The following is a 22,551-nucleotide window of genomic DNA, read 5'->3' on the forward strand; positions in this document are numbered from 1 at the left end:
CACCTGAACCCAACAGACCACAACGAGCTCAGAGCAACGCTTCGCTTTTTGTTCTTTTATTTCTCCAAAATTATTTTGTTACGTTTCTGTACAACTCGTCTCGGAACTCCTCCGAACATTTGAACCTGAACATTTTAAACTCGGCCTCCTGCTGAAACAGCTGTGTCCATCCTCATCCTCATCCTCATCCCAGCAGCTCCTGTCAGTCATGAACCTGCTGGCCACAAACAGCAGGACAGTCGGGGTGTGTTTGTCTTTTGGGGGGAGGGAAAGTGTTTCCTGCCTTCAGAGTCCAGACAGCAACACTGACGAGGTGATTTATGGACCCACATGACAGAAATCAAGGACTAACAACAGAACAGCATTCTGGGAAATTTGCTGGTTTGCCATCGAGTCGTGGACAGACGGGACGAGCGCTGAAGCCAGCAGCGTTTCACGTTTTTAAAACAGATAATTCACGTTCTCTGCTCAGCCGTGTGTGCCTGATTATCATTTTTCAGCCTGTCCATGAACGCACCACAGGGTCAGACTAGTTTCAGCTTCAAACTGCTTCAAAAACACTGAATCACAGCTGAATCAGTATAAATGACTGAAGTTTAACCTGCAGCTGATCTGATCATAAACAGGTGTGCCACTAATTTCCAGCTTTTTAATTCTAAGAATTTACTGATTTTCTTTTTTAAGAGACGATGAAGTGAATATCTTTGGACTTCTGATCACATTAAACAAGACATTTGAAGACCAATTTATGAATCAATCAATCAATAATAGCCCAATTAACAATGAAGGGCTGCTACTCATTTTCATTATCAAACAACCTGTAGATTTTTTTCCAATTAATCGATTATTTACGTGATGAAAGGTCAGAAAACATATCGTACAAACATTTCAGGTGACTTCTTCAAACGTGGTTTTGTCGCTGACGTCCAAAACCTACAAATATTCTGTTTACTGTGACACCAAACGGAAAAACAGAAGCAGAGAATATTTCTGCATTTTTGTTTGTAAAAAGACTTGAAGCGATTAATCAATGATGAAAACTGATTTTCTGTCCATTAATCGACTGATTGTTTCAGCTCCAAACGGAATATGTTTGAGTCGGAGATTCGATCAGATTCAGAGAAAATTAAGAATCAAATGAGGGAAATAATCTGCAGATTGATCCGTAATAAAAACGCTGATCAGCTGCTGCTTCAGCGACACTCGTCTCTTCTCGTGTGACTCTGGAGAACACGGCAAACATCAATTCCCCAAAATGTTCCTTTAATTATGACAACATGAAAACACAGAGATCCTGACGTCAGTGAACTACTCACAGCACGCTCATGTCTATCTGCTGTCGGGACTCAAACGTGTGACGTCGGTGAGTCCGACATCAGAAGCAGGATTAATCTACATCTGCTCTCCTCTCTGTGGGAGGGATTCTTTCTCAGTGCAGCTTCGATTGGCAGAAATCAGTCAGGAATGTCAGCACTGAAGCTCCGTACAAAAGAACGCGTCAAAAAAGAAAAAACTAAGTTGGCAAAATGAAATCTCACGGTTCAAACGTTTTCTTGAGGTTTTTAGAGGATGGGGAGCAGTAAGAGTTCATCCAGCAGATTCCCACCAAGCATTTCCATCCACAAACATCCACAACCTGATGGGGGGGGGCTTGTGTCACCCAGCAGGACGTCTGAGCGTCTCCATGTGGGACTGAAGTCCAGCATGTCCTGAAGAGATGAGTCCGAAGACGTTAACGAGGACGTTTCCGCCCCCTCCTGCTCTCATCCAGCATCTCGTCAACATTTGCACAAATGCGGGACAGAAACGAAAAATTCAGCAAACAGCACAGATGCTTCTTTTTCCCACCCAAACATTCTTTTACTATCAGTGCAAATGAGGTAGACACGAAAGACAGCATCAGATCACACCGAGAGCCGCTTCCTGCAGCGGCGGCCGGCAGGACGCCTCCTCCACCTGCGGGGGGCGCTGCGGGAAGCGACCGCGTGATTTTTCTACCCATTCGGACTGTGCAAAATGAAATGAAGGTGTTGAACCGGGACAGAAGAGAGTGGAGTTCTGCAGCTGGAGCCTCAAAGAGTTCAACACGAGAGAAACCGCTGCAGGATCGAGTCACATGACCCGGCCGGGAATCCAGAGACTCAAACTGAACTCTCTGCTCTGATTTGACTGTTACATCACTTATTTTCCTGTTTTTTTTTAATTTCATTTTAGATTTTTTTCTTAATTCAAGATGGGCTCTTCCAAAACTTTTTGGTTGTTTCTGTTCATGACAGTGAAGTTATGAAATAAAACAGGACGAAGAGGCGTGAAACAAAAGTGTCACCGAGAAAAACAGAAGAAGGTTCATCTAAAATACAAACGTCCATAAAATCCAATAAAACATTTCATGAAAAGGAGTTTTGACCAGTTTCTTCACTAATTCTTGGATCATTTAAGTATTTTTACTCCATTTCCTAATATGACTATTCGTTCCATATGATTGAATTTTGGCCACTTTGGGGCTCCGTATCCTGCAGGTTACAGCGTGTTTGGGGAAGTTCTGCACACGGCGAATAAAGAGTGTGAAACATAAAAGAAAATGAGAAAACATGGCACCAAACGTCGTGAAAGAATCTGGAAATGCGTCGTGTTTTTCGACTCGACTGCGGACGCTCCACTTTAATACTGGCTCAAAATAAAAAATAATAAAGTAAAAAGTCGAACGCAGCCCTGCCCAGAACTGTAGACTCCTTCCCTGAGACCTCGACAGGAATGCTGGGAAAGGTAGTCCTTTTGTCCTCCTTAAAAAACATTAATATTTTTTCTTTTTATAGCTCTATCACAGTAACATTGCGCTTATTCCCCACCTAGTGGTCAAAATTGGCAATTACATTTTAAAAATTAGCATACAACATAAATACTCCAACTGCAGTAGAGGTAATAATAATGATAGGATCTATTTGTCTGAATCTAGTACAAATCGGTATAACTCACGTGACAAAATAATCATTATTATTACTCTAACACAGTCTCAAAGTTAGTGCTTTTATGTACACTGGTAAGTACAATGCAAGTCAAAAGTGTTTGGACAGTGAACAATCTTCAGTATACCTGCAGCATTTCCACAGGTATCTTACATTTATATGCATTTATATAAATAGGTAGTGTGCATGTTAGCCATACAAACGCCGCCTGTACACAAGTTCCATGCACTGAATTGTACTAATTTGTAATGTAGCATGTACATCTTATCTACAGATGCAGACCGAAGTGTGGAGAGACAGGTGGAGGTAAGCTGCACGCACGCATGCACACACACAGTCTCACTAACGCGCACACACACTCTCTGAGCACAGATCGTACAGATTCAGTGCTCGGCTCACTCCGAATCACTCTGCGGCAGCGTCCCTTTAAAGGAGCACTCCGACATCTGTCTCTGCCGTTCTACCTGCGGTCAGGTGACGTCGCTGCAGTCTGAGCTGTGTGTTCAGAACAAAAACTGGAAGCAGGAGGGAGAAACTTCACAAACCCCGTCAGACGTACTGAGAGTCCACATTAACGAGTCTACCATCATAAATCTGGACACACACTCTCTGTTCGCTGCCAATCTCTGGGTGTGTTCGGTCAGCGATTCCCACCCAGGACTGTGTGTTTTGTTATATTTATACAACATATGTGGGTTTAGTGAGCCTGATCTTTAGCAGGTTTATAGTCAGAATAACCAGCTAACCAGCAGCTACAGCAGCAGAGTGCACACGTAACCAAACCTGCTGGAGAAATAAATACCAGACATAAACTCACAGTTTGATGGAGGATTCTATCGCTCACTTCAGCCTTTACTCCAGAGGACAGGACTTCAGTCACTGCAGCCATGACGACGAGTCTGTCCCAGTACGAAGCTGTAACAGCTCGTTCTGTAATGGGGAGGCTTCCTCCTGCTGAAGCTCAGCAGCTTCTGTTCTGAACGGCCACAGATCAAACGGATCGAACGGCTCGACACGTCAGACTTAAAGGGCAGTGGTAGAGTCGTCCCGGGTCAGCCCAGCACGGAGACGGCAGTGTTTGTTTAATCGTCATATACAGTCTTATCACTACAAATTAAAGAAATGTGGCTTCAAGAAATCTTCCCTTGGTTGCCCCCCCCCTGCTGAACGTATGAAACACTTACAAATCAAAAAACTGGGTTTACAATTTCCTGTTATTTACATAGTTACAGTGGTTTTTAAAGCACCGCAGGCCAAGTGGAAGCTCCACAACCGCCGCTCGCCGCTCCAGACAAACTGAATAAACATCGACTGAACTCGCTCGCCGGCTCAACTTTAAACCCGAACGCCCGAAGGTCTCGGCTCAAACCTGAATCTCAAACCGGTCCAGCCGCAGCTGAACCGTCTCCCACAAAGTCAACACTGTGCAGTGGATTCAGTGTGGTACAAAATGAACGTGTGGACTTCCTGCTTTGTTTAAAAAAGAAGAGAAAGGAGATCTTGGCGTGTTGGACGTGTTCATTCTGCAGCACGCGGCTCGTTTTCACTCGCGGACGCGTCCTCGGACCTCTCTGTAGCTAACGTGTGGAGGAGGCCGGCAGCGATCCTCTGGGCCTGCTGCTCGGCGGGACTCTATAAAGGCTTCCTCTCTTTCTGTTTGTGCGTCAGGGACCGTTTAAAGTCTCTGAGCGCTCCTGAAAGGAGACGTTAAAATTTACACTTTTAAAACGGGGGTTTGTTAGGTTTTTTTTTTTTTTTTCAATGATCACTTCACTCTGCGAAGCCTTTCACACCCTCCCTCTCTGTCTCCTGGGCGGTTCTACTTCTGTTCTCTGTGCTCGGGTGGAACCCCTCGCGGCCTCGCTGGGTTTCTTCACAGAAGCAGAACGACGCTCGCGGGGGGGGGCACAGAGAGGAGAAGTCGGGCGCTTTCACGAGTAGGAGAGGTGAGAGCCGTTGGAGATGTGAGAAGTGACCGACGTGCTCCGGCTCAGCCCTCCGTCGCTCCCCCCGCCGCCCGGCCCCCCGGAGGCCGTCCTCCTCAGAGGCTGGGGGCTGTTCCTGAGGGCCATCAGGCCGGGGCCCCTGACGCTCAGGCCCCCGCCCCCGTAGCCTCCCTGTGACGATGAAGAAGAAGAGGCGGAGGAGGGAGGGGAGGAGGAGAGGGAGATGGGGGGAGGTGGCGGTGGGGGAGGCAGGAGAGCCAAGGACTGGGAGGAGGCGTGGGAAGAGAGGTGGTGGTGGTGATGGTGGTGGTGGTGGCCCTGGGAGTAGTGGCCCCCTCCTCCCACCCACTCCCTGGCCCGCTCGCGCTCCCTGCTGTCGCGCTCGTGGCTGTCGCGGTACAGCTGCGGCGTGCTCTGGTGGTGTTGGTAGTGCTGGGGGAGGTAGTGCTGCTGGTGATGGTGGGAGGAGGAGGAGGAGGAGGAGGCGGAGGGGTGGCCCCTGCCGCTCTTGTGCAGCTCGCCGTCCCTGCCGAGGCCGTGGGACGAGGTGATGGACTCGGCGCGGCTGAAGCCTCCTCCGCCGTGGTTCTGGCTGCGCCAGGACGGAGTGGACACCGAGTTCTGGACGCTGTGGCTCCAGTGGCTGCCGGAGCGGGGGACGGGCCGGGACGGCCAGCCGCCGGAGCCCGAGGAGGGGCTGGGGGTCGGGTAGCCCTGGTTGAAGGCCTCGGCCGGGATGCCGGTCAGCGCCATGTTGCTGAAGCCGAGACGCATGCTCTCCGAGTCGAAGGCCTCGATCTCGTGAGCCTGGCGCTCGAGCAAAGTCCGGATCCGCTCCGAGCGCTCGTTCTGCAGGGAGAGCATCTCCTCCTCGATCTGACAACAGACATTCACACGGTTAGCGCCGCAGTCGCCACGACAACAAGCAACTCATCTGTCAGCTGTTTATTTATTCTCTGCTTCCACGTCCTCACATTTCATGTTTTTCTGAGTATCTGTGTAACATAAATAAAACTATTTCAACACATCACCTTCAGCTCTGAGGATTCAAACGAGCATAATTCTCTCCCTAAATAATCAGCAGATTAATGGATAATGAAAATAATCATTCTTCACAGCTGAAAGTAGTTTGGGATGTTGTTGAATGAGTGCTGGAGCAGCAGACGCTTCTTTCTGAGTGTGTGATTGGACGAGCAGCTGTAACACCGCTCAAACTGCCCCCCTCAAAGAATCACATCACGCATAAACCCATTCAGGCTGTGTTCGAGTTAAAGACGAGTAACAGGGACCGTGTGTTCGCACCCTTTGCTCCAGCAGCGCCCGGCGGATGGACACCCTCTGCTCCAGGTCCTTCACCTCCCGCTCGTGCTGGGTGTCGGTGTGGATCTTGATCTTGCTCTGGTAGGCGTTCAGCAGCTCCAGCTCCTGCTGCAGCTGCATCCGCAGCACCTGGTACTCGGCCTCCTGGGTCTCGTCGAGCCGCAGCTGTGGGACGAAACGGGACGAGCGTCGGCATCAGCGGAGTGACGGAGCGGGAGAGGCTGTTCACTCATGAATGATGTGCAGCGTTTGATTCTCAGCAGGAGCTGAGCAAGATTATCATTAACTAAAACTACATCAGTTTAATCTGTTTAGTATCAACTAGTTAGGAACAGTTACTTCCATTATTGATTTATCTGCTTATCGTTTGTTAGCTAAGCAGTTAGCTCTACAAAATATCAGAAGACAGTTAAAAATGTCTGATTATTCAAACTAAGGAAAAGCAGCGAAGTTCAGTTGGAACATCTCACTGACTTAATGAATGATTTAAAACAATAAACTGATCAAAACTGTTTAATTTCATGTTGCCATATCGATCAGTTATTCAAATTAGCATATTAGCTGTAGTATCTATGAAATAATCCAGTTGAAAACTAAAGTTGCTCTTTATTGTTTGTGCACAGCTGATAAATGTTCCCTGCAGAAATGAAATGTGTGTTAGCTGTGTCTTTGTCACGGTGAACACACTGACGTGGTGCTGATGACGGTGCAGTGACGTGTTGAGGTGCAGTTTTCAGGTGTAGAAGGTGGGCGGGGGGGTTTCCTTGCCTTACTCACAGCCTGTGTGGACAGCATGTCGTTGACGGAGTGGTCGTACTGCTCGGCCAGGATGGCCAGCTTACGTGTTTGTTCCTCTTTGAGGCGTTTGAGGACGGCCTTGTGGTCGGATTTGGGAGTGCTCTCCAGCAGGTGGTTCCTCAGGGCTTTGTACTGCCGGGTCTGAATCTTACAGGTCTCCTGGAACTGACGCTTGATCTGCAGCTCTTTGGACTGAAACCAGGTTTTAATGATGATCACATAATAACAAAACAGTTCTGGTTTAATCACAGCCCCCCCTCACCCAGGTCTCCTACATACCTTGAGGCTCTTAGGCTGCTGCCGGACCTCCATGGCGTGTTTCTGTCGAAGTTCTTGTTCACGACGCTTGTTGTACTCCATCTGATTGGTCAGTTCAGTCTGATGCTGCGTTCGGATCAGCTCGGCCCGAGTTCGCTGCACCGAGCTCAGCTGCCTGAACTCCAGCTCCTGAGTGGACTCGTGGTGCCGCAGCAACATGGCACACTCCAGGTCCTTCTGGGTCTGCTTCTTGTTCAGGTCCTGGTGGGGGACGAAACAGAGGTCAGCAGAAGTCCAGCAGGAAGGATGAATTAAACTACGGGCCTGTGTTTGTGGATTATCAAGACGTGACTGTACCACAACGTGCTCGTTTCTAGATGAAAAGAATCAAACCAAGCAGGTCGAGTGTAAATACACACACGTTTCATCTACTCACAGCAGCTGCCATTACAGCTGGCTGTAAGCATCCTACAGCTTAAGATACAACCCTGATTCCAGATCAGACTCTAAAATAAATGAAAGCAGAATCAATCATTTCGATCAGAATCAGTCAGGGTGTACAGGATCACTCTGTGACTCTCAGTCATGTCACTCTGTCTGATAACAGAATCAAACAAACATCCAGTGCGTGTGTGAGCACAGTCTACGTTTAACAAACGACCCTAACGGCCCTGTGTTTAGGGGGGATCTGATCCGTGAACGCGGCTGTTGCACCTCTCTCAGCAGGTCCTGCTCCAGGTTGTGGCGCGCCAGCAGCATCTTCCTCTTGTACTGGCGACACTGCAGCTCGTAGTACTGCCTCTGCCTCCTCAGCAGGCTGGCCTCCTCCTCCGCCTGCATCTGCTGCAGACACTCTTTCTGACGGATCAACCACTCCTGCTTCTCCCGCTTCGGGGTCGACTGGTTCTCATTCAGCTCCTGTTTACAGAGAGGACAAAAGAAGAGGACTGGACATCAAACACCTGAGACAAGTGCAGCAGCTGAGCCTAAATTTAAAGCCACTGCGGGGCTGCATGAACGGGCTGATGACGATAGCTGATGCTCTTGCTGTGATGCAGCTGTGTGGTGTTTATGAATTAAAAGTGTGATTCTGTTTCTTTGCTTCGTGGTATTTTATTTGCTCACCCTTGTGCTTCGTTTCTTCAACTTCAATACAACACGATACGACAATGCTGCATGTCACCCCTCCTGGCACAGCGGCCTAAAACTATACTGTTCCTCCGTCCAGCAACACCTGTCACCTGGACGAAGGTTCCTATAGAGCAGAGGTCCCCAACCTTTTCTGTACCATGGCCCAGTTTAATGTCTGACAATATTTTCACGGCCCAGTCTAAAGGTGTAGCAGATAAAAACAAAATAAAATGATAAGATCGGCATTAAAAACTGAGGTATTTTCTCTTTAATAATAATAACAATAATAATGAACGTAAATCCACTTTTTAATCATGTCAAGAGGACCTGGCTGCAGACTGGCACTGTCAGGCACCTCCACTGTCAGTACGGGAAATCACGTGATACATTTCAAAATAAAATTGCGAGGGCACTTCCGGTAGCATCGCTTTTCTCACTAATGCATTCATTAGATGGATGTATATATTACTCTGTACTGTGTACAGTTAAAAATTCCTACACTTTATATTATTTTTATTTATATTCTTTAATATTTCCATATTGGAATGTGTGTGGTGATGTCTGTTCTATTTTTCTATTTCTGTTGCTGCTATAAAATGCAAATTTCTCCACTGTGAGACGAATAAAGGGTTATCTTGTCTTTGTTTGTTGTTCATATTGTTAGCTTGGGATTTAATTAAGCGGGATATATCACGTGACTTATGGTGTCGTCAAGCGAGACGGATGTAACAGAGAGAATCCGGCCACTTTTCAAAATAAAACATCATTAAGACTCGAAAAATAAATCAAACAAATTATGTGAAAAAACAAAATAATGGAAATTATTTTTTCTTTCTGTGCGGCCCAGTACCAAATGACCCAGTGGGCCGTGGCCCACGGGTTGGGGATCAATGCTATAGACAATGCCCCCACAGCATAGTGACCCCTACTGGCCCAATTAGTGTCTTGCATTTGCTTATCTTAGAATGGCTCCTACAAAAAGTGCAGACTGTAGAAATCCTGCTGGGCAACAGCAATGTTCACTATTCAAAGTTACTCCATCATGTTATTTAGTGCTCAAGCATGTAGCCGTGTTATTATTGTAGAAGGTACATTAGTAGAATTGATGGTTTTATCCCGTGTAGCGAATCATGGAGGACAACCGACACCTCACGACGTCCTGACATGAAGGATGAGCGCGTCAGAGAGAACTGGAGCAACCAGAGCCGTCATCTGATGTTGGTTTTCTCAACTCTGTTTGTTTCGACATCAAAACCTGTCTCTTTGTTGCCACACACTGAGGGCATTGAACGTGCTGTGTCCTCCTCTGCTGAGCGAGCTGCAGAAACATGACGGTGAATGTGAGCGCAGCAGAGGAAAAGGTTAGCAGGAAGTTTAAAGGATGCTGAGTCAGTTCATTAATGCTGCAGCTTCTCAAGTCTCATCTGTCGTTTCCCAGCTGTGGGAAAAGTGAAGGGAGGTTACCTGGAAGCAACAGCCTGACTGCATCGAAGACAACTGTCTACAACACAAACCGTTGGAGGGTTTAGGTAATGTCGGTACAGGTTTCAAGAGTACTACACTGGAAGTGTTTGGTGGAGACACTCATTGGTCCTAAGTTTCAGGTGTGTGAGCAAAGTGTTTCCTTCATTGCTCTTTGAAATTTACATGTGTAAATTCAACATGATGCATTTTATTTGTTATTCACTTTGCATGTTAATCCTTTTTCTTGTACCGGCACACTGAAATATCCAAATGAGCTGCAATCATGCTTTCAAGCCGGCATGTTGGCAAAAAACATACTCTAAATAAAACTGAATGTGTCTGCTGAAGACGCTTCCAGTCCCACGCTGGTGGATGTCGAGCTGCGACACAACCAGTGGACACGAGGGTAACCACTAATGCGAGTTCTGAGTGTGTTCTGGTTTGGGAACTATCACCCTTTATCATCGCTGGTGTTGCCGATGGGAAAATGAGTTAGCTGTTACCTCTTTGAGCTGCTCCTTGCGCTGGCGATACTGGCGTTTCTGTGACTCCAGTAAACTGGTCAGTTCTTTCTTCTGCTGGCCCAGTATGTGCTGCTGGAACTTCTTCTCTTCTGCTAGAGCCGCTTTCGTCTGCAAGAGGACGCAAACCACGTCAGTGTTACTGATGAACCGTAACCAGCGGACTTGCCTCCATCGACTCACGCAGCTCTACAGTCGCACCTCTTTCTCCAGGATGGCCTGATGCTTCTTGACCAGCTTGTCGGCTTCAGTGGAGAAACTGTTCCTCTGGTTTTCCAGCTCTTTGTCCAGCTTCAGTTGGTGCTCGTCCATCTCCGCCTTCAGCTTGTTCTCCAGCCCCATCAGCTGCTTCTGGTGCTGCCGCCTCATGCGTTTGTACCCGGACATCTGCTCCCGCAGCGCCGAGCCCTGCTCGTGTTCCTGAATCTGACGGGTGACCTGGAGGAGGGGGGGATAAACGGATGAGCACCAGCGTTTAAGAGTGCAATTTATTTCTGTGGGCCAGCAGAGGTCTGTGAAAGATGTGAAACCTGCTGTCATGTAGAAGATACTATCCATGAAACTGTGGCATGAACTAACATCTGCAGCTGAATGATGATAACTAATTAGGAAGGAGGAAGAGGCTTTGCAGAGTTGACTTACCAAGGAGGCGGTTCGGATGGTAGCGAAGTGGTCACGGTTGCGATAGTAAGCTCGGCGGCGTCCAGCTGAGGGAGCCTGGGGTTGGTCCATCTCTGGCTGGTAAGGGTCATCATAGATGTTGTCCTGGCCCTGAGGAGGAGGACGAGACGCACACAAAACACCACATGAATTCAGGTGTACCTCATTCATCTTTATCAACCTAGACGGGTCATGAGCCAACATGAATTTACAAACAAACAAACGTCTATAAATGACGGGGGGCAGGGGGGACTTCAGAGATCCGGTCCAGCTCCACACAGTGAAACCTTCTGATCTGAGTCTTTACCGTGGGCCGGTGGATGATGGAGCTGTTGGAGGTGACCGTGTGCTCGCCCTCCTGCATCATGGCCATCTCGCTGCTGCTGTCATCGGAGGCGTCTGCCAGACTGTTGACCGAGCTGCTCTGAGAACTGGCCGAGATGGACATACTGGGCACGGACTGGGAGCTCTCCATGCTGTTGACTGTGCCTGTCCGCAGCAGGTACTGCTCCACCTCCTGAAAACAGACCTTCATGTTTTTATTATTTGTCTACATGCATTACGTCTTTTCTTGTGTGGAGTGTTTTGCTGTTGTACGCTGCTACACGACAGACTGTCACACATAAAAAGAGAAGAATTAGCACGAGCACATCATTAAGACTCAACCACTTCAAAGAGTTTCATGTTCAGAAATAGAATAACACTGAGCTGCATTTTATGCTCTTATTGCACCTGACAACTACTTTAATAAAGATATAAACTACATAAAAAAATTAAAGTCAAAGTTATTACTCTATTTCTAGCATTTTTAAGTCAAGCAACTTCCTGACCAACCAACTTCCTCAGTCTCCTCACCTCCCCACGTCCTCATTTTATGCTCCTAATTCCTTCCTTTCCTCCTTATTCTGCACATCTTTTCCTTTCTCCTTCTACAATCATTCATCCCCACTGCTCATACACAGACGTTATCTTCCCCTCTCTCTCCTAACCTCCTCATCCTCCCCTCCTTCCGACACAGGGCCGTTCTGCTGGGTCTCCTGAAAGAGGATCTTCTTCATCTTGCGGTACTGCAGGTTGTCCAGCTCCCGCACTGCATCCTTGGTTCGTGCGATCAGGTCCATGATCACCGTCAGCGGACGCTCACGGCACAAGAAGCGATGCTGCGGGATGGAAGCAAACAGATGAGCATGACGACGCTGCACGGGGGGGTTTATGTGTGTGTGTGTGTGTGTTTTGGTTAGATGTTAGTGGATGAAGAATTCTCACATTGAGCTGCACGTCCGAGGTAGGCCGGTCCTGGGGAATCTTCTGGAGGCAAGAGTCAACGAAGTTGCGGAAGGAATCAGACCTGCAGAGAAACATGGGATTATGCTATTTACTTAGTATAATTATTATTATTTGGGCGGGGGGTGTGACGTGCAACACAGGTTGACAGCTGGATGAAAGACATTCACGGCTTTTGTAAAGATCAAACTCAGAACAGGAAACAGAAATATCCTCACCAGTGATTGGACTGAAGGATGGGGCTTTCATTCTGAGCGATGTGATATAAGGCACTCATAGCATTCATATTGAACAGTGGGGGCTTCCTCTCGGCTGTGGGAAGAGCACAACGTCAGAGATCTTTATAAACTGATGCCTTGATTTATTAACACACACACTCATGACCAGGACAGACTACAGGTCATACCCAGCTCTATGCAGGTGATGCCCAGCGACCAGACGTCCACCTTGCCGTCGTACTGACCCTCATCCATGGCCAAGATCACCTCTGGGGCCATCCTAACGAGGGAAGCAGAGCAGATGTCAGTTGTTTCTGTACATTTATTGATCCTGCTCTGCAGAAAAACCTCACCGTATTATTCACACCTTTTAAGAAAGTAGGATTTAGAGCACGTGAACGAGACCAGCGACTGGTGAAGAGTTAATTAGAGGAGGACTGACGACCTGAACACTTGTATCAACATGCATTCCCGCCCTTTGATTAAATGTAGCTGGAAGTGTAGTTTGCATGAACGCTCACCAATACGGAGTCCCGACGAAGGAGTTGGCCGGAGCCACGATCGAAGCAGAACCAAAGTCCCCCAATTTGACCTGACCCGGCTCCGTCAGCAGGATGTTTCCCGCTTTCACGTCCCTACAGAAGACACGTGTGTGATTGTTGAGTGCACGTAAAGATGCTACGTGTAGCATTTTTAAACATTACCACACTGACATCAGATTAACAGTGAGCCAGAGATACTACAGTGTGAGGAGATTTTACCTGTGAATCATGTTGTGAGAATGAAGATATGCTAATCCCTGCAGTGCACCATGGGTAATAGCAGCTATTTCAATTTCCTGGAGTGGCTTTTTGTGAACTGCAAGATTAAGAGCACAGGAAGAGTCACAAACAACAAGAGACCGAGGAATAATCCCGTCTGAATGTCTGCCGGTGTTAAACTAACCCTCGAGGAGGTCTGAGGCCGAGCCGAGGCAGTACTCCATCACCAGCTGAGGGAGAAACAAGTGGACATGATCAGCACATTCACATCCTGTTACAGCAACAAACAGTACACATGTGAGCCTCGGTTTACTTCACTACAAGGAGTAATACCACAGTGAAGAAATACTCTATTACAAGTAAAAGTAAAACAGCATTAGTATTAAAAAAACTACTCATAATGCAAACGGACCACTTTAGAATAATGTTCATTATAGCAATTTCTATAATAAAACTTATTTGTTGATCAGGTTTTGTATTGCTAACTGGAGCCAAAATGTAGTCAAGTAAAAGTACAAGACTACAATTTTCTGTCTGAATCATCGTAAAGTGAATATCTTTGTTTTTTGGGTTGTTGTTGATTATCATCATGGACTCAGTTTTCTGACATTTGTTACAGATGTGATACGTACCCATGCTGTGTGCTCTTTCAGGTAACATCCCCGGTACTCGATGGTGTTGGGGTGACGAAGCTTCTGCAGGAACTTCACCTCTTTAATGATGTCCTGCCATTTCTGTTCATGAACACAAAGCAGAAAGTCCCCAGACAGATTGGTATTATCAAAGAAATACTAAGCGTTTTAGAACAGACATTAAAAATATGGAAGCAGGGAACACCCAGATTTTAAAATTTAAGGTAAAGTCATTTTTAAATGAAGCAAAAGAGGGAGGGAGACTTTAAAATCTAAAAGGAAAGAAGCTTTTTCTTTCTGGTTTGGTACCTCATTCGTCTGCTTGCCGCTGTAGGACATTTTCTTGATGGCCACCACCTCATTGTTGCGCACATCTCGGGCCTGTTGGATGACAAACACAGTTATCAATACATTAAACATGTGCAGTCAAGAAACCAGCCTCCTCAGAAGAAACAGGTTTCTTTATTAACCTTTGTTTGTTTAGGGAAGTCAGACTGAGCATGGATGGCAAAGCATGGATTTTTTATCTGAACTGTTACAGTCGTGCAATAAGAGGACTTTTCTGTGTGTGTCGTGCAATAAGAGGCCAGCTGATAGATAAATAGTCGATTTCTATGAGTGGAAACAGTGTTATCTGGGCTTTATAGAAGCTGCACTGTGCAAGTTTTGGTCTTGGTCCAACTTTGAAGTGAATTATTTTGAAAATGAGGCTGCATCTCTACATGTAATGATCTGTCATGTCAGCCAGCTCCTGGTTGCTTTAATGCATGTAAATGTCAGAATAAGGACAAAAGCACCATCATCTTTGTGCCAGTGGGTCAGTATTCGTCTGTTATGGTAAGTACAACTTGACCAGGGCAACCTGACCATGTACTTTTTTTGGCCAGTCTGAAGCCATCTCCATCCAGTTAATCGTGGTGTTAAGAAATGTTGTCAATGAAAATATCCTGATTTAGCAACTACTTCTTAAATCTTAAACTTCACCCTATTACTGCTGTGGATAAAAGGTTGTTTGTGAAGGCATGAAATATTTTTTGGGCCACTTGGTGGTGCCAAAAGATCAACCTGACGTGTTCAGTGAGACGAGAACAAAAATGTACAGAACGATCCATTTGTCGGCCAAACTACATAATTCGATTTTGGATAAAATACTAATATGTTCTGAAATCTATTGCAAATGCTTAATCCTCCAAACGGCTTGATCCTGAATCCCAAATGAGGATGCTGCTATCAGACACCAGATGAAGGCATATTTCACTGTGACGACAACATGAAGTCGGTCCGAGCCCAGACTGAAATCAGCTGTGAAACCGTCTGAGAAACGCTCAAAACAACAATAAAAAACCTTAAAAACAGCCAGTAGAGATGCACAAGCTTATTTAAAACAGTTTTAACATTAAATAGTGCTCCGAAGTCCGACTGATGCTATAAACGTTAATTCACGGTCGGTTGTCCCCTTTGACAAACAAAGTGGACACACAGTCTGAGCTCTGAGGAAACACAGTGTGAAGCAGTGGCACTCTGGTTAAATTGATGCAAATTGATGCACATCATCTATTTTTGTAGCACATCTCTAATGGCCTTTTAAGGATCCGCTGAAACTCAGACATTCAGTGTGGCGGTGAGAACACTGTGGAGGTGTTAGTCTACCACACAGCCTGAAGAATAAAGGTAAAATGAGATGCGCAGCTCAGTGCAGGCATACACACAATGTGTTCCCACTGTCGTCCCAACTCGGCAGGGAAATTTCAAGACTCACGGTCGCCTGATACAATGCACACAGACAGAACTTCTGCCTTTTAGAAACCCAGACAAAGTAACACTGCTCAGGTCTCCTGGGCTCAGCGCGCATTTATCAGGGAAATTCTTGAAAATTCAGATAAACATCTAAACAATTAGATTTCATTTAGCAGACTCTCAGCACTGGGCAGCAGGGACGGCACACAGAGAAGCTTCTTCCTTTATATTTGCACACAAAACAGGAAACTGCCAACAAACAAGTAGAAGATAATCATCTTCTGAATGTTTGAGCTTGTATCAGCTGAGAACACATGGTGTGCTGTGTATCCAGACCTCTGAATCAAGGTCCGCGTCGGATTTATTCAACTTTGCTGCGCTCGCTGATGGTTGTTTCCACCGGTTGGAGGACAGTCAATGATTAAGAACATCAGCCTCATGCACAGCTTTCTAGCTACATCAGTGATAAACAGTGAAAGAAACGAGAGCCTGGCACAGTTGCAGCAACTCAAGATCAACTTTTAAACTCTTCAACGTCTTCAGTGGTCAAATCTGGTAAATTATTGTCCTGGTGACTGGAGATGACATCAGCGGGTGGATAAATCAGTCGTTACTTATCAGCTGGGGTAAAGCTGTCAGCATGGTTCATCAGAGCCGCTCGTCAGACAGTCAAACAGCTCTGGAACCCCCTCCCCCAATCTGACATTCACACCCACTTCACATCATGATTGGCAGCTGTGTGGAGGTGAGAAAGTAAGCAGGGTGCAGAGTACAACACTATGAATGTTCTCCAGGAGAGACGGTGAGAGGGTGTGCTGTTATCCACATGTTTAAATGGTATCACGTGTCCCGCCTCTCTACGACGGCCTTCAAGTGTGGCTGTTCTGAACAGACATGAACACCTGTACTTTCCCACGTGGCTGGACAGCTACCTCTTTTCCATCATCACGTGGCCTTAACATGAACATAATGTCAAGCTGGATGTGAAGCGAAAAAGGCTGTTTAGTCTGATTCACACACACACGTGCACACGCACGCACGCACGCACACACACACACGACTAAACATCTGCAGCCACAACATGGGTGGACGTGGATGTTCTACTTACAAAGTAAACAGCTCCAAAGCTGCCGTGGCCGATCTCACGGAGGTCGGCGAACAGCTTCTCCGGATCATCTTTGCAGAAGAGATCTGCCACCTCGGGGTCCTTGAGATTGCCCGCCCGTGCACTCGAGGGCATGGCCAGGGCCTGGAGGAGGAAGGAGAGCACTGGTTGGTGAAGGGAGACTGCAGTGAGGAGCGGAAATACTCAGGTTAAAGATCAAAACAAGGCGAAACCTCCAGACCTCTAAAGTTATTTCCTAAAATGGCCAAAAGTCTTTTTTTCAGTAGTAGCACTCTCAAATAAATCATGGTTATTGTTATTCACTATAAAGAGTCCTAAGAATTTCTCCTCTTTACTGGTTAGTCCCAATCTGCAAAAAGAAATAAGACAACATCCCATCATACCTGATGTTTTTGTTTTCAGAGACTGTGGATTTAAACGAGAAGTCTTTAAAAGCCTCAGAAATATCAACGGTTTGCTTGTGATGTACTGAAAAAGACGGCAGTCCCTTCGGCTGTAATAGCAGGTTCCAGTCCTGTGTTGTGAATTTTGCTGAAGGAACTACTCTTTGGTTTAATTTTAGATCGTGGACTGTGTGCCCATTTTGTTTTTGAAGGATGTGAAGCGTCTGTTTTCCACTTCAGTTGGGCAGAAAACCATCTAATTAATGTGTTAAACATGCTGGAAAATGCATTCTTGTACTCTTGTTAAGTGACCCATTTGTCAAATTCCCTCATGTGCACCAAAGTCAGACACTTTATCAGCTTCCCTGATTTCCAAAATCCACGGTGCATGTCTCAAATATTCTGCAATTTTTCAAGAATGTCATGACTGGCTGCTGTCTGGTCTAAACGTCTGCAGTTATCACGGCCCTGCACCTCTGTGGTGAGAGAAAACAGCCTTTATCTCCCACAGCTGATCTATCTGGGACAGTAACCGGCTGACAAGTTGTGACACGAAGACATTCAACATTCAACGGAGAAGCCAGGATGTTCGACTGTGAGAGCCCTGAAGAACTGGAGTGAGTTACAAACAGAAAGGGGACATGAGCAGCAGAGAGTGAGTGGGGGGAGACAAAATGGCAGCTGGTTTTCACAAAGTGCACTTCAACATGAATGGATTTCAACTATTAACTGTTCAGTTTAGGCTGGAACTTGTAACATCCAAAGCATCAAACCTGCGAGGGCCCAACAGCTCATCACCAGTCTAACAGGTCAAAGCTTGTGTTGCTCCTTTTGTAATAAAGATGTAAATTATAATGAAGACAGATGAATGATGGATTCTGAAACTATTGCCCATTACTTCTCTCAAATTAATCTACTAATTGTTTCAGCTCAAAGGCAATCTAATACTGACTTCATGGTGTTACTATATACACATATTGACTTGTTCTATGTCATTAATTTAAAAAAAAAGGACCAATAAGTGATTCGTCAGGATGAAAAAAAAGAAGATGAACACCAGCGTCCGCTTTCTAAGATGAACAAAGAAACCCCCAACAACTTAAGACAACTTGGGCTACATACTTCTGTCTGACCCACACAGAGCAGTGACAGAACCACATGCAGTTCGTGTAAGCTGAGCTAAGGTGTTACCATGGTTACAGCTTGCCAGGTTACCCTGATTACATGGGCGTTACCAATGACGATTGCAGCGCATCAAGTAGGCTAGCCTACATGAAGGAACCCCACTTCTAAATATTTGTCTGAACCTGGCTGGACTCGCCGGGCTCAGGTCAGGGATCCACCCTCCACTGACAGACAGAAACCTGACAGACAATCAATTTCTCAATGAATCAATAAACTGTGTTGTCTAAAAGGCCAGAAAACTGCAATCAGGATTTTTCTGAGCCCAAGGAAATGTTTTCAAATTTCCAAACTTGTTTGTTTCGTTTGATAATTATTATGAATTATTATTCATCAAGACTGCTGCAGAGAAATCAAATGTTGATGAACCAATCAACTGCTTGTTTCAGCTCCACGTAAGTATAAGGGAAGGTGTCCTTCTTTTTAAAAGAAACCAATAAGAGAACAAAAAAAGAGAAAATTTTATCTTAACATATATTTAATTCCATGCACGTGTTGTCTCGTGTATCTGAAGATCAGCGAGCAGCAGAAAGCCGAACTGACAGCACCACAGTTCTTCACTATCCAACTCAAATCAAAGATCGGTATAAATAGAGTGAATCCATGAAGATGAGCCAAGCTGATTAAATCAGCCCCCTGAATGTAATCTCAGCCTGCACACTGAGCCTGGGTTATTGACAAATGCAACTTCATTTTATAATGGGGTTAATGTAGCTGCTCATCCTTGAGTGTCAGCTGGAGCCCCGAGGAGAGTCGGCAACCTAACCAGGCCTCTGTGATTCAGAGAATGCATGAAAAGACGGCCTCGGGGTTCCTCTTTAATGCAGCACTGCCAGGCTTGTTCCTTTTAAAGCACTGCTGTGTAAACGTGCTAGTAAATCTGTGCCAGACAAGGAGACAGATTCCCACCCTCCCACCCCCAAACCAACGTTTCTTCAGAATGCAGTGAACCTATTTCCAATCATATATTATGTGGCACTCAGTGGCCTGATGGTGTTTATCCGAGGCAAGAGAGTAGACGCCCGCAGCCACTGTCTACAGTCAGAGGAAAAACTGAAAAATATGAAAACTGTGAAAGAAATGGAAGTGCATTTCAAATTAGAAAGAGAAATAGGGCATCCTAATTGCTTAAAGCCCACACAACGTAAATGTGATGTTACTGGTTCTGATCTGGTTAAGGATGTTTATGATGCCATTCCTTGTATGTTTTCTCACTCCACACCATACATTTTCACAATACAAGGTAGCATCATGAAAATAACTGTGGCCTTCAAATGGGGTCATGTTAAATGTATTTTTAGTCCATATAAATGACCCAGTGTTTTGGTATTTATGACTAAGTGGAAATGTTCTAAAAACCCAAGTTCATGGATGGAGACATGTACTTTTTTTTTAAGGTCTATCACTATAGTTGTCCACCGTTTTCTGACTCATCAGCTTTGTGTTGAAATGCAAAAACCACACAATCATTCCCCATTTTTGAAATGAGAAGCCATCTTGTATCTATTTTTGTGATTTTCCAAGGAACCGGGCTGTTCTCACGAGTTTAGGCACACAACACTGGGGGAGCAAATTTCCTCAACTTCCTATTCGGGAAAAACAAACTCACACAAGTTCAGTTCAGTTAAATTTAAAGACAGTATCAGAAACAAAGAACAGAGAAGGAAAAGGGAAACAGAGCCCAAGACAGTTGTTTTTAACATAAAGTAGTGACGTGAAGTTTGATGTCAGTGGTGCCGAATGACCAAAATCACATGGCTGAACTCAGCGCTGACTTAGAAACAGTTTTGCATAACAGAGGCTCCTTGTTGTGGATGTGTGTGGAACATTCATACAAAGTGGCTGTACAAACATTTAGCAGTGGCAATTACAAACACATCTAAAGCCGTAATAGATGTGATTCCTCATTAAAAAAACACAAGAGGCTGGATCACAAGCAATGATGGATCAACAATCTTCACAGGGCGTGGTCCAGTCTTTAGAGAAAAGTTCACGCTGTTGCATTAACACCAAAATATCCACAACTGCAACACTAAGGACGATGAAAAGGTATAAACTGTAACTGCCATTCTGCAAATTGCAAACTACTCATGGCTATGGAAGCACATTAAGTAGAAACTGAATACTTTTCCATGATCCAATGCCTACTCTCCCAAGGCAGACATCTTCATCACATCAAACTGAATTTCTCTAAAGGTTTTTAGGAGGAAAATGGGATATTGAAGATGTGTGGCTTTGAAGCACTGCATCAACCTCTGCCCCAAAAAGGAAAGCTCAGATCTATTAAGTTAAGTTTGTTTGCTCACTGCAGCGCCATAACTGGTCTCCAGAACATCCTGATACACACCTCACCAACAGAAATTAGTGTTATTCAGCTGGCAATAAATGTTTTGGCCGGTCTCAAACATCATGTCCGTCAGCAGCTCAACCGATCAGGTTTGAAGATCTGAATTTAGTTTGTTGTGGTAAAAGTTACACATTAAAATGCAGGATTCAAACCACCTGGATGCAACTAACTGCATCACATAAAACCATGCTCGGTTTATCCGTCGATTACTACATTTATGAACGTGTTAACTTCAGTAAATGCCGATAAATCTCGGTGGGGGGCTAACTCTTCATGACAGCAGTAACGTTAGCTAATGTTAACCTGACTGGTTGTTCTGGGGGATCGACAGACCCCCAGCTGGAAACGAATTAAAACCAAAGGACTCTATTAGACAATATCTGTCCAAATATCACCCAGGATGTAGTCTTTTAATCTAAAATTCTCACTTCATTGTGTCTCTTAATTGTCCATTCGGCATGCAAAAAAAGCGTTAATAAGTAAACGAATGCAGACACAACGATCCGTTAGAGTAACGGTCAGCTGCAGCACAATTTACACAATTCCTCATATTACAGAAGGCCTTTGAAAACAAATCAATGTGGGCGTCCCCGGACCGAAGTTCGAAAACCACTGGAACACTGCAGCTAGCTCAACGTAACGTTAGCATTACTTACCGCGACTTATTCTGGTTCCGCTCTGGAACGAAAAACAACTGTTAGCAGCCAAGCTAGCGAGCCTCTATCCTCATAGCCCGGGTCTCCTCTCAGCAGACAATCAGCACGACGTTTGGCCCATTTTCACCAAAGTCCCTCTTGATTTCACAGCAGCAGTGAAATAAATTAAATGTTTAGCTATTATACGACTAGTTTAGCTAGCTCAAACAGAAACTTCAAACTCACTAGCTGTCCCTCTTACGTTACTGGGTCACTAGCCTTAGCTAATTGGCTAGCTTAGCTTTGATAGCTTGCAAGCTAATGTTAACATTAGCTATTCTACGGGGTGTGGCTGATATTTCTCCGCGGTGTCACACTTCCAAGCATATTGTCCCGTCACACCTAACCTTTTTAAAATATACTCTTAAAATTCGTCTTAATATCTGAGCCCCATCCTGAGCTTGGACTTGTTTCTTCCACCGTTTTTGTTCTGGCTAAATACAAGATGGCACAGACTGGTGGGGCGGGACTCAAGTGTTGACCGGAAAAAGATTTGTTCTGTTTCCTGTGAGGCTTCCGCTTCGCAAATAAAACGGTATAAATAAATCGACCTAGATAATATTAATAATCTAGTACAAAGGCTCGAAGGCTTGGTTTAATGATTATTCTTACAAGACTCCGTATATGTTGACCACATTTCATAATGATGAGGCACAGCACTTTATTGTCTATGTAAAATGTCCAGTGTTCAAGATGGAATAAAAATCCATCGAGAAAGGGATATGGCGAAAAGGAGGTTTGTTAGGAAATTAATTCATGGCAAAAAATATCGCCTTAGAAGAAAGCAACTCAATCAATAAACCTTAACTGAGACTCCTGATTGTGGTCTTTGTTGTTGTACAAAATAGGTCTGTTTTATAGCAACCTGTTTGATATTTCTGGAAACAGATGTCCACAGTGAAGATTGACAGTGTGAGATATTGTGGAACAACGTGTAACCTGGGTAATGTAATAATGTAATCCTGAACTGAGACCAGTTTCAGTTTAGTCCATCTGTGTTTGGCATTTATTGCTGGACATTTGGTGATGGTCATTGTCACAGTAAATTCAGTGATCCCACTTTAAAGCACCAATTAAGCAGACAAAAACAAAGTGATAGTTGGTGACGGCACTGAGTTTATT

At 45.3% G+C, this 22,551-nt stretch overlaps 1 protein-coding gene across 2 annotated transcripts; it reads right to left on the minus strand.

The window, feature by feature from the left end:
• Window positions 1-45: 45 nt before the first annotated feature.
• On the minus strand, window positions 46-21,873 carry taok2a (TAO kinase 2a). 2 transcript variants are annotated; one of them, XM_041956205.1, is made up of 20 exons: window positions 21,391-21,873; window positions 16,805-16,945; window positions 14,269-14,340; window positions 13,960-14,061; window positions 13,512-13,557; window positions 13,328-13,424; window positions 13,088-13,201; window positions 12,755-12,846; window positions 12,567-12,660; window positions 12,331-12,412; window positions 12,054-12,224; window positions 11,372-11,581; window positions 11,047-11,175; window positions 10,606-10,842; window positions 10,387-10,515; window positions 8,003-8,206; window positions 7,310-7,549; window positions 7,010-7,222; window positions 6,215-6,397; window positions 46-5,788 (listed from the first exon to the last, which is right to left on the minus strand). In XM_041956205.1, the coding sequence occupies exons 2-20, from the start codon at window positions 16,934-16,936 to the stop codon at window positions 4,898-4,900; spliced, it is 3,438 nt and encodes a 1,145-aa protein (XP_041812139.1). In that variant the 5' UTR covers window positions 16,937-16,945; window positions 21,391-21,873; the 3' UTR covers window positions 46-4,897. The 2 variants fall into 2 exon arrangements, with proteins under 2 accessions (XP_041812139.1, XP_041812138.1); XM_041956204.1 differs by having other exon boundaries at window positions 7,001-7,222.
• Window positions 21,874-22,551: the final 678 nt, after the last annotated feature.

This window comes from Chelmon rostratus, chromosome 17 (assembly GCF_017976325.1).
Source record: "Chelmon rostratus isolate fCheRos1 chromosome 17, fCheRos1.pri, whole genome shotgun sequence".
In the NCBI taxonomy this organism is placed as follows: domain Eukaryota; kingdom Metazoa; phylum Chordata; class Actinopteri; order Chaetodontiformes; family Chaetodontidae; genus Chelmon; species Chelmon rostratus.

Bases quoted from the DNA above. Each gene is read 5' to 3' on its own strand.
- taok2a (XM_041956204.1), bottom strand. From the start codon at position 16,936: ATGCCCTCGAGTGCACGGGCGGGCAATCTCAAGGACCCCGAGGTGGCA. The intron at 14,341-16,804 runs GTAAGTAGAACA...GTCATCCAACAG, and splicing joins GCTTTGGAGCTGTTTACTTT to GCCCGAGATGTGCGCAACAA. The intron at 13,425-13,511 runs GTTAGTTTAACA...TTAATCTTGCAG, and splicing joins GGCCTCAGACCTCCTCGAGG to TTCACAAAAAGCCACTCCAG.